The 14,718-nt window shown below is 39.5% G+C and overlaps 1 protein-coding gene and 2 non-coding genes across 3 annotated transcripts in view; 2 read left to right on the top strand and 1 right to left on the bottom strand.

Moving 5' to 3' along the window:
- LOC126416087 (uncharacterized) overlaps positions 1-14,718 on the top strand; it is a 691,436-nt gene that overhangs the window by 163,993 nt on the left and 512,725 nt on the right. Inside the window, exon 2 of the mRNA XM_050083583.1 lies at positions 9,655-9,745. Within this exon, the coding sequence (XP_049939540.1) occupies positions 9,655-9,745 (91 nt within the window). The remainder of the gene's footprint in view (positions 1-9,654; positions 9,746-14,718) is intronic.
- On the top strand, positions 2,044-2,115 carry Trnap-ugg (transfer RNA proline (anticodon UGG)). The gene has a single exon. It is a non-coding gene; the product is annotated as a tRNA-Pro (tRNA).
- Positions 5,584-5,655, bottom strand: Trnap-ugg (transfer RNA proline (anticodon UGG)). The gene has a single exon. It is a non-coding gene; the product is annotated as a tRNA-Pro (tRNA).

Raw genomic sequence — 14,718 nt, 5'->3', positions numbered from 1 at the left:
GACCGGCATTCGAACCCAGGTCTCCTGCTTACTAGACAGTTGCTTTGACCATGTTTTTATTTTTTTCAATCTCATTTTGTTCTTTATTGTTTCTTGCATTTGTGTGAGGTGGACGTCCCATGACACCCGGTCCGGTTCATCGTGCATCCATGGACTCAGATTTTTTATTAGTGTGACCAGTGAATCCTCTGACCAAAGACGCTAAGCTGAGGAGCCAACGACAACTAAGCCATCCAAACACAGTGACGATCGAAACTGTACAAAGTATCCTAGCACGCCTCCCGTCAGACCCAAATTCTCAACTTATCCACACATTACGAAAGTAGTGCCCCTTGTCTATTACCCTCATTACTCACGGCATTTCGCCGATTCCGTAAATGTCTGAGCCAGGTGTGCATCCGCACTGAAAAGATCTTTGGCAGTCTTCCCCTCTAGAATGAAGTAGGAAGCAAAATAATAGTGAGTAATAATTGTAATTTAACACTGTTTAACAATAGTAATGTTAAATTATGAGAACCGTTTACGATCTTGAAATCCAAGTTTATGAGAAACACGACATTGTTACAGTGACCACTGAAATGGTTTGAAATAAATCAAAATGCGTAAGATTTTTATTTCAGTCGCATAAGATGGTGTATGAGCCATACTTGTAAACACATAAATATATTATGTTTAAGACTGCACAAGCAAGAATTTGAGAGTTGTTTAAATTAAATTATAAATAATACACAAATAATTTGTTTTCAGTGGTGCCCAGAAACTGATTAAGGCCAGTGTCGGAATGTTTCTTTCGAAATGCAGCGTACAGTATTTCCTATCCCCCTGCCTACAATCTTTGTCGAGTACGAACTTCGGTATCTAATGATCTCTTCGTCGATGGGCCGTTAAGCATTTATCAACTTTTTTTCAGTATTTTCTTTCCGCTGCTGTAACAACTTCATCATTCCGGTATGCTACTCGACATACATTTTCATCAGAATATTAGTTAGTACGTAGCACGTATGTCTCTTCCAGGGGTTACATTTACACAAAGAAGAAAGTATTTCTCGGTTGAGTCAAAACTAAAAAAAAAAGTTGACAAAAAGAAGTTCGTAAAATTAAAAGCGTTAGCCGTACTATTGATGTTTTATTGATAGCAAAATCGATTTTCGATCACATAGTGATCATCTTCAGTGCTGTGGTGTACAAATTAAACACAGACACTGGTATCAAATTATCAGTAACCAAAACTGAGAAGCGATCACGATGAGTTATTGTGATCGCTTCTTAGTTTTGGTTACTGATAACTTGATACCAGTGTCTGAGTTTAATTTGTACACCACAGCAATGAAGATGATCACTATGCGATCGAAAATCGATTTTGCTATCAATATTACGGCCAACGCTGACCTTCCTTTTAATTTAACATACATGGTCGTTGTGCACACAGCACTCCATGGAGTCACCAATCAAAAAATCATCGTAGTATATATGCTCTGCATTGTCATCGAGCGAGGTGTACGACAGTCGGAAGATTCGAGAAGAGCGGTCCTCAACAATCAGTTCGAAAATTCGGATTTTGGTTTTCCCTGCTTTCCCTAAATAAGTCGGAGAAATGGCGGTATGTTTCTCCTGAAAACGATACGGCTGATTTCCTTCCAAATTCTTGTGCTATCCGAGCTTATGTCCCGCTTTTAATGACTTCACATCGACCTGGCGACGGCATCCAACATTGCTTCCTTCAAACTTTTAGCATTACGTAGGAAATGTAAACGAAGAACACCCTAGTAATCTTTCAGTTTGGAATACAGTCACCGTGTGCAAGTAACAGCACAGTTCGCAGTCCCTGAACTATTCGATTTCGTCGCTCATCAGAATATTGTGCATAAAACGGAAACAGCCTCTCGACTCAACACCCAGTAGCACACGATTAAATGCTCACGTTCGCAAAAAGCTTCAGGATCCTAAACGATAGGCGTGAGATGTTTTCGTGACTCAAGGACAAACTCACACTCTGGAAAGCGTGCTACAGCCATAGAAGCATGCATGTTACCAACTTCAGCTGGCTCAGTGGTCTAGGGGTATGATTCCTGCTTTGGGTGCAGGAGGTCCCGGGTTCAAATCCCGGCTGAGCCCAACTCTTTTATTAAAATATTAAGCGCTATTACGCTGCGGTTGGATGTATTTCACATTAAAACCCAACGTTTCGTCCCCATCTGCGGAGGACATTTTCAAGGGGGATCGTAGCTTCGTTGACTGTCCTAATCACACCCTGTCTCCCTACTGACTGCAGCAAAATTACGTTTACGCGTGGCGTGACATTACATCCTTTGAAAATCCGGACGCAACTGGCCGTTGTAGGGTGCCCTCTCGTCCGCTGTTGGTATCACCCCCCTGCCGAAAGATACGTATGTATTTTCTTCAGCCCAGGATCCAGATGTCATTCAGTTTCCGACACCCAAAAAAACTACGCACCCCCTTTAAAATCTCCTCCGCATTTTCAGACAAAACATTAGGTTTTAATGTGAAATTTACCCGACCACGGCATGATAGCCCCTAATATTTTGTAAATTGTAATATATTCGACCGTGAAAGTTTGCATTTTACAACTCTTGTGTTCTGTCCTGTTATCTGGAGCCTTTAAGGGCTGTACCATAGGTCTGATGACAGAGGGAATCCCCACTGAGATTTTCAAAGCCCAGCATATGGTCCACGATCCGTGGTACAAAAATTTGACACTAGCGTTACTTTCTGGATGCTGCAAATGAAGTAGCTAATAAATTAACTGCAATATTTCTGACATGTACTCACGTCTTCCCTTTTTAATTGAGTGGTGTCCCCACCCCACCCCCGTAAGGTCAGTTCATTACCTACACCTTGTAACCTGCCCACAAAAATTTTAAATTGAAATTAAAATAATTATTATGGATAGCGATTCTAATTTTTGTGTGACCTAAGAACAAAATTGGTTCCCATTTACAATCTCCGTGCACAAATGCATTCACATTTAATATACCCACAAAATTCTTTTCTCAATTAATGTAAGCTCGAAACAGAAAAATTCCTAAACCTCATAATAAAAAATAAATTCAGTACCCTGGTAAAATTTGGACGACAGCAGTGCTGCGTCGTGGCCCTGTAAGTTCATTCTGAATAAAAGGCAAAAATTCTTACCTCAATAAAAAAAACGGCGAATATATCTGCTCTTACCTAAAAAATTTTTTGGCACAGCTCCGTGCAATGCTGGCTTATACATTTGTGATTTGTGAAAGGAAGCAACTGATTTTTTTTTAAATGAATGCTTTTTTTAAAAAAAATTACGTTATATTACCAAAATTATTATTAGGACATTTTTAAAACATTTGGATGACAGTTCAGATACATTACTAGATATGCGCGACGCTGCTTCTTTACCTTATACAATAATACTCCATCTCCAGATTCCCGACCAGAGCAGACTGCAGTCAATACTGCTCTCTGGTCAGCGATCCTATATCGCAGGCAGCGCATACCTCTTACAACCTCCAACTGGCTCAGGAGTTATGTTATTCTATGTATTGTGAATATTGGTAAGATTTTAACACCTTCAAAGGAGCCACTAAAGGTCGGTATTACCTCCTAATAAACAAATGTGATGTTTCCTAAAGGGTAGTGTTAATTAATTCTTCGCCTTACGAAGATAATGAACATTTTGAGAACCCATATAGCATTTGTAGGAACAAATTAAGATTATCATTTAATATCCCGTGTACATCGAGATGACAAAAGTCACGGGATAGTAGTACGCACGATAAGATGGCGTTAGTATCATGTACACAAGTTATGAAAGGGCAGTACTTGGGCGAAATTGTTCTTTATACTCATATGATTTATGTCAAAAGGTTTCTACGTGATTATGGCCACACGATGACTTTGAACGCGGAGTGGTAGTTGGAGCTAGACGCATGGGAGATTGTTGGGAGATTCAGTATTCCGAGACCCACAATGTCAGGAATGTGCTGAGAATACCTAATTTCAGATGTTACCTCTCACCATGGACAACGCACTGGCCTACGCACTTCACATACCGACCGAGAGCAGCGACGTTTCTGTGGAGTTGTCAGTGCTAACAGACAAGCAACACTGAGCAGATTAGGACACACTGGTATTTTATCCATTACACTAGATTCGCATTCGTTGCAGGATTAATTCAAACCCTCGTCTATCATTCTCAACTTGCACATCGCGCGGTTTTCCAATACCTAAAGCCCATCTATGTTAGTTACTCTACAAAACTTTGCAACTGTGCAAACGTCCTCGTCTTACGTCACTATCGATGTCGCTACTGAGGTTAGTTCCACTCGCTGCGACTAATTAAATATTTCAAGGCTCCCATTTCAGGGCAGAGAGGAGGGTTTATGTTATGAGGAAAGTTGGAAAATGTGCCCAATTTTCCCAAAAATTAGTTCAGGTGTAACAGTGCTGTGCATTAAGGTTGACCCAGTAAGGAGAAATATGAAGCGCAGAATCAGCGAATGTTAGTAGTTTACAATTTTCTTAAACTCTTGTGGAACACAGTTACTTGCATCTCTCTATGACTTTTGTGGCAGAGAGTGTTTGTGATTTATAATATAATGAGGTTCCTCAGATCCCAATCACGGATGGGGCATGGGAAGAATGGTGCGTTGTGGACGTCTGTGCGAGCTGCTACTTGTGTAATTTTACCTGCTCGGCCTGAACTGGATGTACACCCAGGGGACTGGGTAACATAACCAGCATGAAAAACCGGTTCTTGGAGTTTTCCAAGTAGCCTTTTGCGGTATTTACGGTATCTTCTTTGAGGTTACACAAATAAAAATTTTTCAGCATTTCTGTTACACACTCTCGCCAGTCAAACACGACTGTCATCATTCCCACCGCTCTTCTTTACATGCGCTTGAAGTCTGTTGCTATTCCAGCATGGTATGGGTCCCACATATTTGAGCAGTTCCCTTCAACTATGGACCTTATTCATTGGTACCATATTTATCTCGTATTATCTCTCGCAAATAATTGCGTTAAGTCTGAGATAGTAACTAATGCTATCATCTAAATCTTCAACGTGTAAGATGAACAGTAACTGTCACACTTCCAAGTTTCGCTATTTTGGTAAGACCGTTCTCAAAATTGTGTTTAGAAATGTCTAGAATGGTGTTTCCTCATTACGGTAACAACAGTTTTTTTCCTGTTGTCCGAAAGACTTGTCACCTTGCAGTATCACCAGTGTGTTATAACATTTTTTTACAAGCATCTGTTCTTGAACTTTTAGTATTTCTTCTTTGCTTCTGATATATCATCAATCAGTACATGTTTTAGTAATCCACATCTGCAAGATAACCCGAAATAACGTAATATAACACAACACAAACCGAACGAGACACAATAAATTTGAAGTTGGAGCTGTGCGGAAGGTGTTGCACAGTTCAATGGGAATTGTCTAACACGCCGTTGCTGTTTTAATACAAGGCATCTACAGGGTCATTTACTCTTTTAAGTAGTATTTCCAAGAAGCAATATTACTGATTTCGAGAATGCTCAGTACACGATACATTCGGGGGGTCACTGTTATTGGAGGCCAAAATAAAAGGGCTCAGCCGGGATTTGAACCCGGGACCTCCTGCACCCAAAGCAGGAATCATACCCCTAGACCACTGAGCCAGCTGTATGTTACTTATCTACCGGCAGTAACACTTTCACCGCACCAGCCCGCAGCCGACAGCGCATCTCCCGTGGCACGACAGAGGCGCCTCACGCGAGGTTGACGCCACTGTTCGGGCGTTGCCGCGGATCTCCTGCGCCGCTAGACGTGCTGCATGGCACCGGTTCTTAATCTGATCTTTCTGAAGGGTCCTTAGCTGAACCTAACAACAACAGTATGTTTTTGTACAGCTGTATTTACGCCAATAAGTTTCCAGCAATTTTTTTACAAATATTTGTTTTCTACTCATGACGACTAACATACAGAGTCACTTACATCATTACGTGATGGTAGAACAATTTCCTTTAAGCCCTTGTCGTCCTATCGGGGCCAGCACGGAGAACTCCGTTCACAATTCAAAAGGCCAGGTGAGTGAAATGAAGGGGATGGCCGGTTGCCCATGCATACGAGTTGCAGTTTAGAACACTGGTAGTTAGACAGCAATTGTTACAATACTGAAGTGCAGGACAATACTGAAACTATGAAGAAGAAATAATTTGAATATGATCGGCCCTTGAAGCAAGTACGACGCTCATTATTACTGGAAGTAGTGTTGCTTGTAACAGCAAGTTTCGCCACGGGATCGTTTAGTAACAGTGAGCGCGTTAAGCAGATGCACAACAAACTCCAGTGGCAGGCGCTTCAAGATAAGCGTCGTGTAGTACTGACTAGTTCACAGCTGAAATCCCAAGAAGAGTCGGGCGAAGTATTACTTTCTCACACATACGTCTCGCTAATTAAAAACGACGTGAAATTGACAGACATCAGGACACATACTGAGGTAGGGTCGTGTTCTGCGAAATATATTATAGTCTAGAATGTACGACTTTAGTTAGGTTTTTATTGATGAAGTAGAGAAAGCACAAATAAAGCCCGCTTCCGATCTTTTGATGTTTGCACGTGGTATAAGTACAATAAGGAATAAGAAAACATACGATAAGGAAATGCACATTTATCAACCAATGCCGTTCTATAAATAAAAAAAGAAAATAAAAAAACGTAATACCTGATGATAGAAAGTTTTCTTTGAGCAGGGGCAAAATTTCACTATATTTATGGAACAGAAAGGAGACAACTCTGGTATATTATCTGTTTGCAGTCCCAGGCCGAAATGCCAACGTCGAAATGGTATTCACTTTCAGAAACGCCCAATGGAAACAGGAACGCCATAAACCGATTCAGTCACAAAGATGAAGTTGTGTAATTTATAATTATACTGTCAAGATTTTCCACGATATGATTTCCAAGGAAAATAACGTTCTTAATAAAGTGGATTCAAATGAAAAATACAAAATATATTAATACTTTAGTACACATTATTCTTTCTTAATGGAAATAAAGTGATCAAAGCTTTTGCATATTTTTTTTCGTTTTAAGTCCCAAAAGAACAGATAATTGTTTATTCTGTTTAATGATTAACTTTTAGTTTATTCTGACAGCCAATGACTATCGTAGCGAGAAGATAGCAATTAAGAAAACTGAACCCTTAGTTGCTATCCGAATGCCAATTTATAAGGCTGATTACTGATTCTTTTTAGTTGAAGTAAATTTAAGGCTTATCCCGGAAAGAACTCACTGTAACTGTTTATTAACAAACGATTGAAAATACTCAGCTCTCTGTTTCTATTTATAACAGGTAATCCGGCTTTTAGTCAAAATGTCCGGCTAAAAAAATCTAACTCTTTTCTATTTTTATATCTGGGAACTCTACGCCAAGGACTTTCGATAATCTTCCTTGGCACGCACCATTCACGAATAGGAGGGGTAAGGGGAGAAAAAATATTGATCCCAGAGTATTCTCCGCCAGGTCCCGTAAGACGGCCTACGAAGACCAAATGTAAACGTTCGTGTAGTTGTGCACTGCCTGATAGCAAAAGCGAAGCAATGAAGTCAATGAAACTTCGTACACAGACACCATTGGCGGGTATGTCTAACAAGGGGAGGCCGCCAATTGTGAAATTCAGATTCAATTCATACTGCGCATGATAAAAGCGCATGGCCAGAGGTGTAATGTGGCAAAGCACCAAGATGCACTTCTCAGCCGTTGTCGAGAAAATCGACAGTTAAAATAAACCGTTGCGGTGAAATACTCTCAACGATTAACAAGTATCGACAGCGTCGTGGCGCAGCGGTAAGCGCTCGGGTTCGTAATCCGAAGGTCGCCGGATCGAATCTCGCGTCATGCAATTTTTTTTTAGTATTTGTTTTTTGTTATTCAAATGTGTCTACACACACACACACACACACACACACACACACACACACACACATATATATATATATATACATACATATATATATATATACATACATACATATATATATACATACATACATATATATATACATACATACATATATATATACATACATATATATATATATATATATATATATATAAAATTCCCGGCAATCAGTTGCAACAATTATGCATATAATAAGTTGTTGAAGGTCGTTTGTCGTGGAAAAACTGGCGACTTCGAACATCATTATGTTTTCCGCAAACAAAGTTGTATTTCACAAATGTTATTAATTGTCTTCATAGTGTTAACCACGTATAGTTAACGGAAGACGTAGAAACGATATTCCGAAACGAATACGTATAGCGTAAGTCAAACGTTCGAATTAGAATAGAAACCCCACGAACACAAATTTGCTGTGGCAGGTATGAAATATAAGCTCCGTTACTCGCTCGTTACACTTGAAGGACAGATGTTGAATGGGCCGAAACGAGCCGCCGCATAAAAGCGTAGTTACCTGCTAACTTCGAAAGAAGGTAGATGCGGTCCCTAGCGCAACTTATAACATCGTCGAAAATCAGTGCGGACGTGAGAGCTTTGGTACACCCTGTTAAACAAACGGAAAAATGGAGGCGGTACAATTGGAGAGCGATCCGCCTTCACCAAAATGCATAAGCAATTCATTAATAGTTATATATATATATTTGAATTACAAAAAACTAATAACAAAAAATGTTGCATGGCGCGAGATTCGATCCGGCGACCGACCTTCCGATTACAAACCCGAGCGCTTACCGCTGCACCACGACGCTGTATAAAACTATTAACCGTAGAGAGCATTTCACCGCAACGGTTTCTTTTAACTGTCGATTTTCTCGACAACGGCTGAGAAGTGCATCTTGGTGCTTTGCCACATTACACCTCTGGCCATGAGCTTTTATTATGCGCAGTATGAATCGAATCTGAATTTCACAATTGGCGGCCTCCCCTTGTAAGTTCTGTATTTCTTAACTGAACGGTATGTATCGCTGAACAGATGCTTTTTAACATTGTTTGGTATAAAATGCTGATTTGAGTTTTTATTTTCATTGTTTCCTGCCGAATGTAAGTAAGCTGAGCCAAGAACTTGTTTCATTGTCATGGACTGTGTTCTTTGTGCAGTCATTACCAATGTTACCTCTTATGTGTATAAATGCACTTACATAGTGAGATTAAAATCCTCATTGTTTTGAACATATCTTTGCCATGTGTCCAGTTACTATTTTTGGTTAATACTCTTATGCCCTTTTGTGCAGTTTGAAAACTGTGTTGCTAAGTAAAGTGTCTTCGCCTTCTAAGAGCTGACCTCGGATCGTAACACAAAACTGAAACCTCATAATTTTGTAAGGCAAGTGGTATAATAAAATGTCAGGCTTATAATTAATTGGGTGTGCTTCAGTGGGTACCTTTCGTTTCTCTGAGCTAAGATGTTTGCTAGTTTCGCGATTACCAAAAATACACGATGACTAATGATCGTGGAGCTTCGTGCAATCAGTTTGTCAGCCAATTGTTTTCGCCGGGTGTTAAACGAGGTATCATTCTTGCTTCCACGAGCACGTGGAATTCGTGGCGCTGGGTCCCAGTTACTAAGAAGTGCGTAGCACAAGCAGTATAGCTATCGCGAAGACGAGTATATTAATTGTATGCAGTGTTCTGTAGGTCTGCTTCGTTTGTTGGCAGGTCGTCGAAGAAGAGCGGCGCCATGTACTCGGATTACTACGAGGAGCAGGACAATCCGACCATCACGCTGGCTCAGCGCTCCGTCTCCATGGTGAGTACAGTAGTCATTAATGCGAGACGGCTGTCTCGAGAGAAGAAATCTCAGCTGATGCAGAAGAATGGCAAAACGGTGCAATATGATAATTATGACGTCTCCAAATAATAATTCACCTACACTCAGAGATAATTAAGCAGATACTGATTAAGACTGCCACTGAAGCGCTGCAGTCGGCGATCAGCGTAAGCGCGCTGAGTGTTTTTTGACTCCCCCAGGTGCCATAAAGGAAGCATTCGTCCGTAGTTATGTTTGTGATTAATTCCTTAATTACTTTATTGAAAACTGAAAAAATTCAGCAGTTTTCATGGTGCATTACTGCTAGTCAGTATAAGAAAGAAAAGGGCAGTTACGATGGAAAAAAGAGAGGAAATCATACTCTTGCTCTGTAAGCGAACGAAGCGGAAATGAAACCATTGTAAGGTTGAATCGCACTGGACTTTTGACGGAACTTTACAGCGGCAGGGAACGTAACTGTTCACACTAGACCGAACGTCAACAAAACCTCACGCACTTACCCGTGTACCGACTGGTGAAAGTCAGGTTATGAGATACCGTCCGTCTTACGAAAAGTCGAAATACACACAACTGCAGAGATGATGGTTTGAATCAATTATCACAGACATTACTAAAGGAACTAGCAGTGATCGTAGAGTTTATTGGGTAAAGCAAAATTCTTAACATACGTTCTTGATAATAGTTATTTGGTAAATTGTCCACACTGATGACAATTGAAAGAATACGAAATGTGTCAAACATTCACTTGCTCGTTAAAATACACACAAACACATAAAACAATATTCAGAAGCCAAAACATAACACCTTTTTTCATTGTACATTATGTTTTGATTTCTTTATAAATACCAAAAACGTCAAAAAACTTTTTATCCTTCAACAGAACTTTTTCATTGTTAAGAAAGATTTTTATTCATAATTGCTTCTTGCACTAAGTGCTTATTTACGTACATTGCAGACTTCTTCCTATGCCCGGCTGTCTTTAAGCTAAATCGTTTTTCTCTTTCAGGTATTTGCCTTCTTCTGTGGAAGAATATTCACGTCCTCATACAGCATTCCATGCATCATGAAAAGCGCGCAAATAATAAAACAAATCTGTCAATATTTCAGCCATTCATCCTCAGTTCCTACTTCAGTTATGTTTTCTTGTAGATAAAAAGAAATCCGGCTTTTGCAACTGAAACTTTTTTTTTTTTATTGATCAAACATGTTTCACTCATTCATACCTGTAAGGTCATGTGTTGCGTGGAAGGCGGTCCACGTGGATGCCACCATTTGAAATCCTTTCTGGATGGTTTGACATGCTGTCCCGCGACATCCAGTGTAAACAGACCATACAGTGCGACGCAGGCTCCAACATATACTGGCTTCGGTAATACACGAATGGAAATACTCGTAGGCATATGTTCAGCTTACCGTGTGGCCTGATAATCAAGACCAACGACAATACTCCGACAGTTTACTGTTACCGAAACAAAATTTGAAACATACCGGTAAGTAATTCATTTCAAGATTTTTTTGTGCAGTTTCTTACTACAGTGTTCCAAAATACTTAACGACAGTGGAATGGTTGCAATGAGGTTTCGTGAGCAGCTTTCGTGAAGAGGGCGGTGTTCTTCGTGGTTTGTATACCAAATTTACGTTCCAAGTTATTTTCATTCTCTGTATGTCCAAACAATAACATCTGTCTCTTTTGTAACATACAAAAGGACAAACACTTCTCCTGAGCCTCGCCAAATGCTCGTAAGCAACAGCATCTAAGTGGATGCAGTAATCAACAAATAAATCGTAAATGACGCTTCGAAAGGCGTTTTCTGCCTCATATTTCGTTGATACAAGCGTAAAATGTCAGAAGATGAAGGTCATGCGAAGTATTAAGGTGTGGTTTTGAGAACACTTACCTTACTGAAACATTAACGATCCGACTCAGAAGCAATTAGTGAACGGAGAGTTAATTTCATCTTGTTAAACCGAATCATTTCTCGGCAATTCATACAAATAAAATGGTAAATGTAAATTAATGTTCTGTTTTTCATCAATCGTCCCGCGTCAGACAAACTTTAATATTTGGACAGCACGCTAAAGGAGAGGCAGGTGCCAAGTATGCAGCAGTATGAATCATTCCGGCCATTTAATTATCCACTAGTTGTGACTCCCATTTCCAGCACTGGGTATTTTACTTTTTAAATTGGACGCCCACGGACTAGTACCTCATCGCTGTGAAAATATAGTGTGTACAGAAAGATAAAACAGCACACCAACACAAAGGCCGTATGTCTGAAAATCATTAGAATTAGGATCTAAAAGGTGTCCCAAATTCTCAACGGAGTACTTTGAAATCAGCAAATAATGATAGGAAATGAATCTTCAGTTGTTTGTTGACTAAAATAAATTACATATCACATCTAAGGCTTAGGCTAAGGCTTATAGCAATTGTTCCAAGTGACGACCACCAATCTTGCTGCACGCATTACGACAAAATCACTGACAGATTACGAAAACAAACATAATCACAGATGGCACCAGTTATCCAAAGGTAATATTCGTACGAAAACTATCGTTTCCTCGTATTGTTTCTTGTAAATAAACAGTCGTAAGATATCAGACATGAGGGGAAATTTCAAATGACCACTGCTGTAGGTAATTAGGCGTTTAATACAGAGCCAGCCTCAAAAGTTCGAATGGGATGGTGGTTAAACAGCTTTATTTTTAAAAATCCTGAAAATATTGGTTTAGAACAATGATATTAAATGATTGAATATGCTAAACATAAGATAAGAGCTCCTTTGTAGCAAATAACGTCAGAAATCTGCAGTAGTTTGTCAAACATGAAAGTAGATTAGTTATTTTTTTACAAAATCTCAAGAAGATGGAAACTGCTTGTAATCACGCCATGTAAATGATCGGTATTTTCACACAGCAACAAACACAATATTATGTTCACGCAAAAATTCTGTTCAATGTATGGGTGCAGTTTATGCGTGAATCAGTAACTCGCGGACACACGAAAAAGACATCGCCACACTTCTGTATATTAGTACAGATTATTTCCCTCGTAACTCTACACCCACAGAATGATCGGTACCGGCACTGCAAGGGTAAACTGCATAGATAACAAATAACCTTTTTTCAGTAACAAGAACAATATATATTGTCCATTTTTAATGTTTTCCGTCGTGTCTTAGTTACGTCTACATTCTTGGAGATGCAGTTCGTCTCTGCAACTACACGAAAAGCTGTTTGTTTCGTGCCATACGCGTTTCGTTTCTTCTTATTTATAAAGCATGTTCATTCGACTGTAATGCATGTTTGCGCTACGTATATAAATATTGCTTAATATAATGATTCCTGGCACCTGACTATATCACTGTTTTCTGTTATTCTTTTACTGTTAAGCAAGAAACATCTTTTGGAGAGCTAGCTTAAGTTACTATTTCGTTGTACTTACGATTTTGTGATCTTATTATGTATCGTCCTGGAGCTGTACTTGGTTTTCTTACGTACACCAGAATGTCCAATTTTAGTCGTTTTTGAATACGTTTCAGCTGAACACTTTATCACTACGTGTCGGTTGTGGTTTGCTGTATACAGTGTTGCCAACTTTCGCTGCGTGTTTTTCGTTCGTCTTTTGTTCACGATGTGATCTCTGTCTGCAGATTGATACTCGTTTGTTTTTATGTGTGTGCGTGTGTCATTGTGTGTAGTGGCGTCCGCTCTGGGAAAAGGAGTCGGACTTTATCTTTGCTGAACACCTAATAAAACAGCGTGAACTATCTAACATTGATCAGGATATAGCAATTATTAGAATGAACAATAAATTACAACAGAAAACTAACATTACAAGAAAATTTTCACGTACAAAGAGCCCACGGAATGAACAAAGAGGCAGTAAATGACCTTATCAATATAAGTAACTCGCTGGTCATGTTAGCCGCTAAAACAATGACAAACAGATACGCGGAACATAATCAGACTAGATATAACTTAATGTCCACACCATAGAAACAGACCTTGTGACTGATTACCTTCCATTCGCTCAACCCGCTCTACAGATATTGATTTGAATAATGGTAAAGTTGTATACGATGTGCCTGGTCTCACAGTAATCCAGTGGTTAGTACTGTAAAGCCTATTCCGTGGTAAAGCAGTGCTTTTAATCATTTTGATTCATTTTATAGCAGTTCAGTCCTCGCCATTTTTAAGGACCCGCGACGAAAAGGATCCACAAGAAAAAAAAAAGAAAAAAAGGCGTTTTTGGTGTGGGTCGGGTGAGGCCGGAATTAACGTAGTTTCAAGGCAGCAGTTGGCGTGGCGGAGATACAGAATGGTAATTTTCAGTTTTTACGAAGCTGAAGTAATGCTTAGTATAGGCCCCACTGTATTTATTAACATGGTGTGAGAAGTAAAGGCAACAGAAAAAGTGGGATCTCAAATAAATTTCGTGGTAGGGATTCTAAGGCGCACACAGGAAATTCGTATAAAAATTATATACTTCTGTTATTTTGCAGTTGATGATGTACACATGCTGGGGTAATATTCATCGCAAAAACACAGGTCAAGTAGTAATTTTCTCGGCGTCTTGCACACGTTATAAACGCCGCATTTTTACAATTATGTGGTTGTTGTAAAAGTTTCTATACAGAAAACAAATTTGGCATACATTGATAAAAGGTTCCCTCTCATTGCGCAGTTGGGCAGTAAACCACCCATAACGCTTCATTTCGCAAAATATTGGCGAGGATGGCTTGTAGAGTACACTGAATTGTATATTAATGCAGTCTTCTCTGGATGTAATTTATTTTTATCTCTTGACGCGATAAGGGCAGTTTTGAAGCTTTTTGATCAAATTATTTAGCTAACGACAAAAACTGATATCGTAGAGTTGCCCTGGCAGTGTGCATTTGGAGGAATCACTTCAGTACTGCACGATGGCAATCCTTCTGGATCTTGAAATG

Source organism: Schistocerca serialis, chromosome 1 (assembly GCF_023864345.2).
Source record: "Schistocerca serialis cubense isolate TAMUIC-IGC-003099 chromosome 1, iqSchSeri2.2, whole genome shotgun sequence".
NCBI lineage: Eukaryota > Metazoa > Arthropoda > Insecta > Orthoptera > Acrididae > Schistocerca > Schistocerca serialis.
This window is presented reverse-complemented; position numbering and strand designations above follow the sequence as displayed.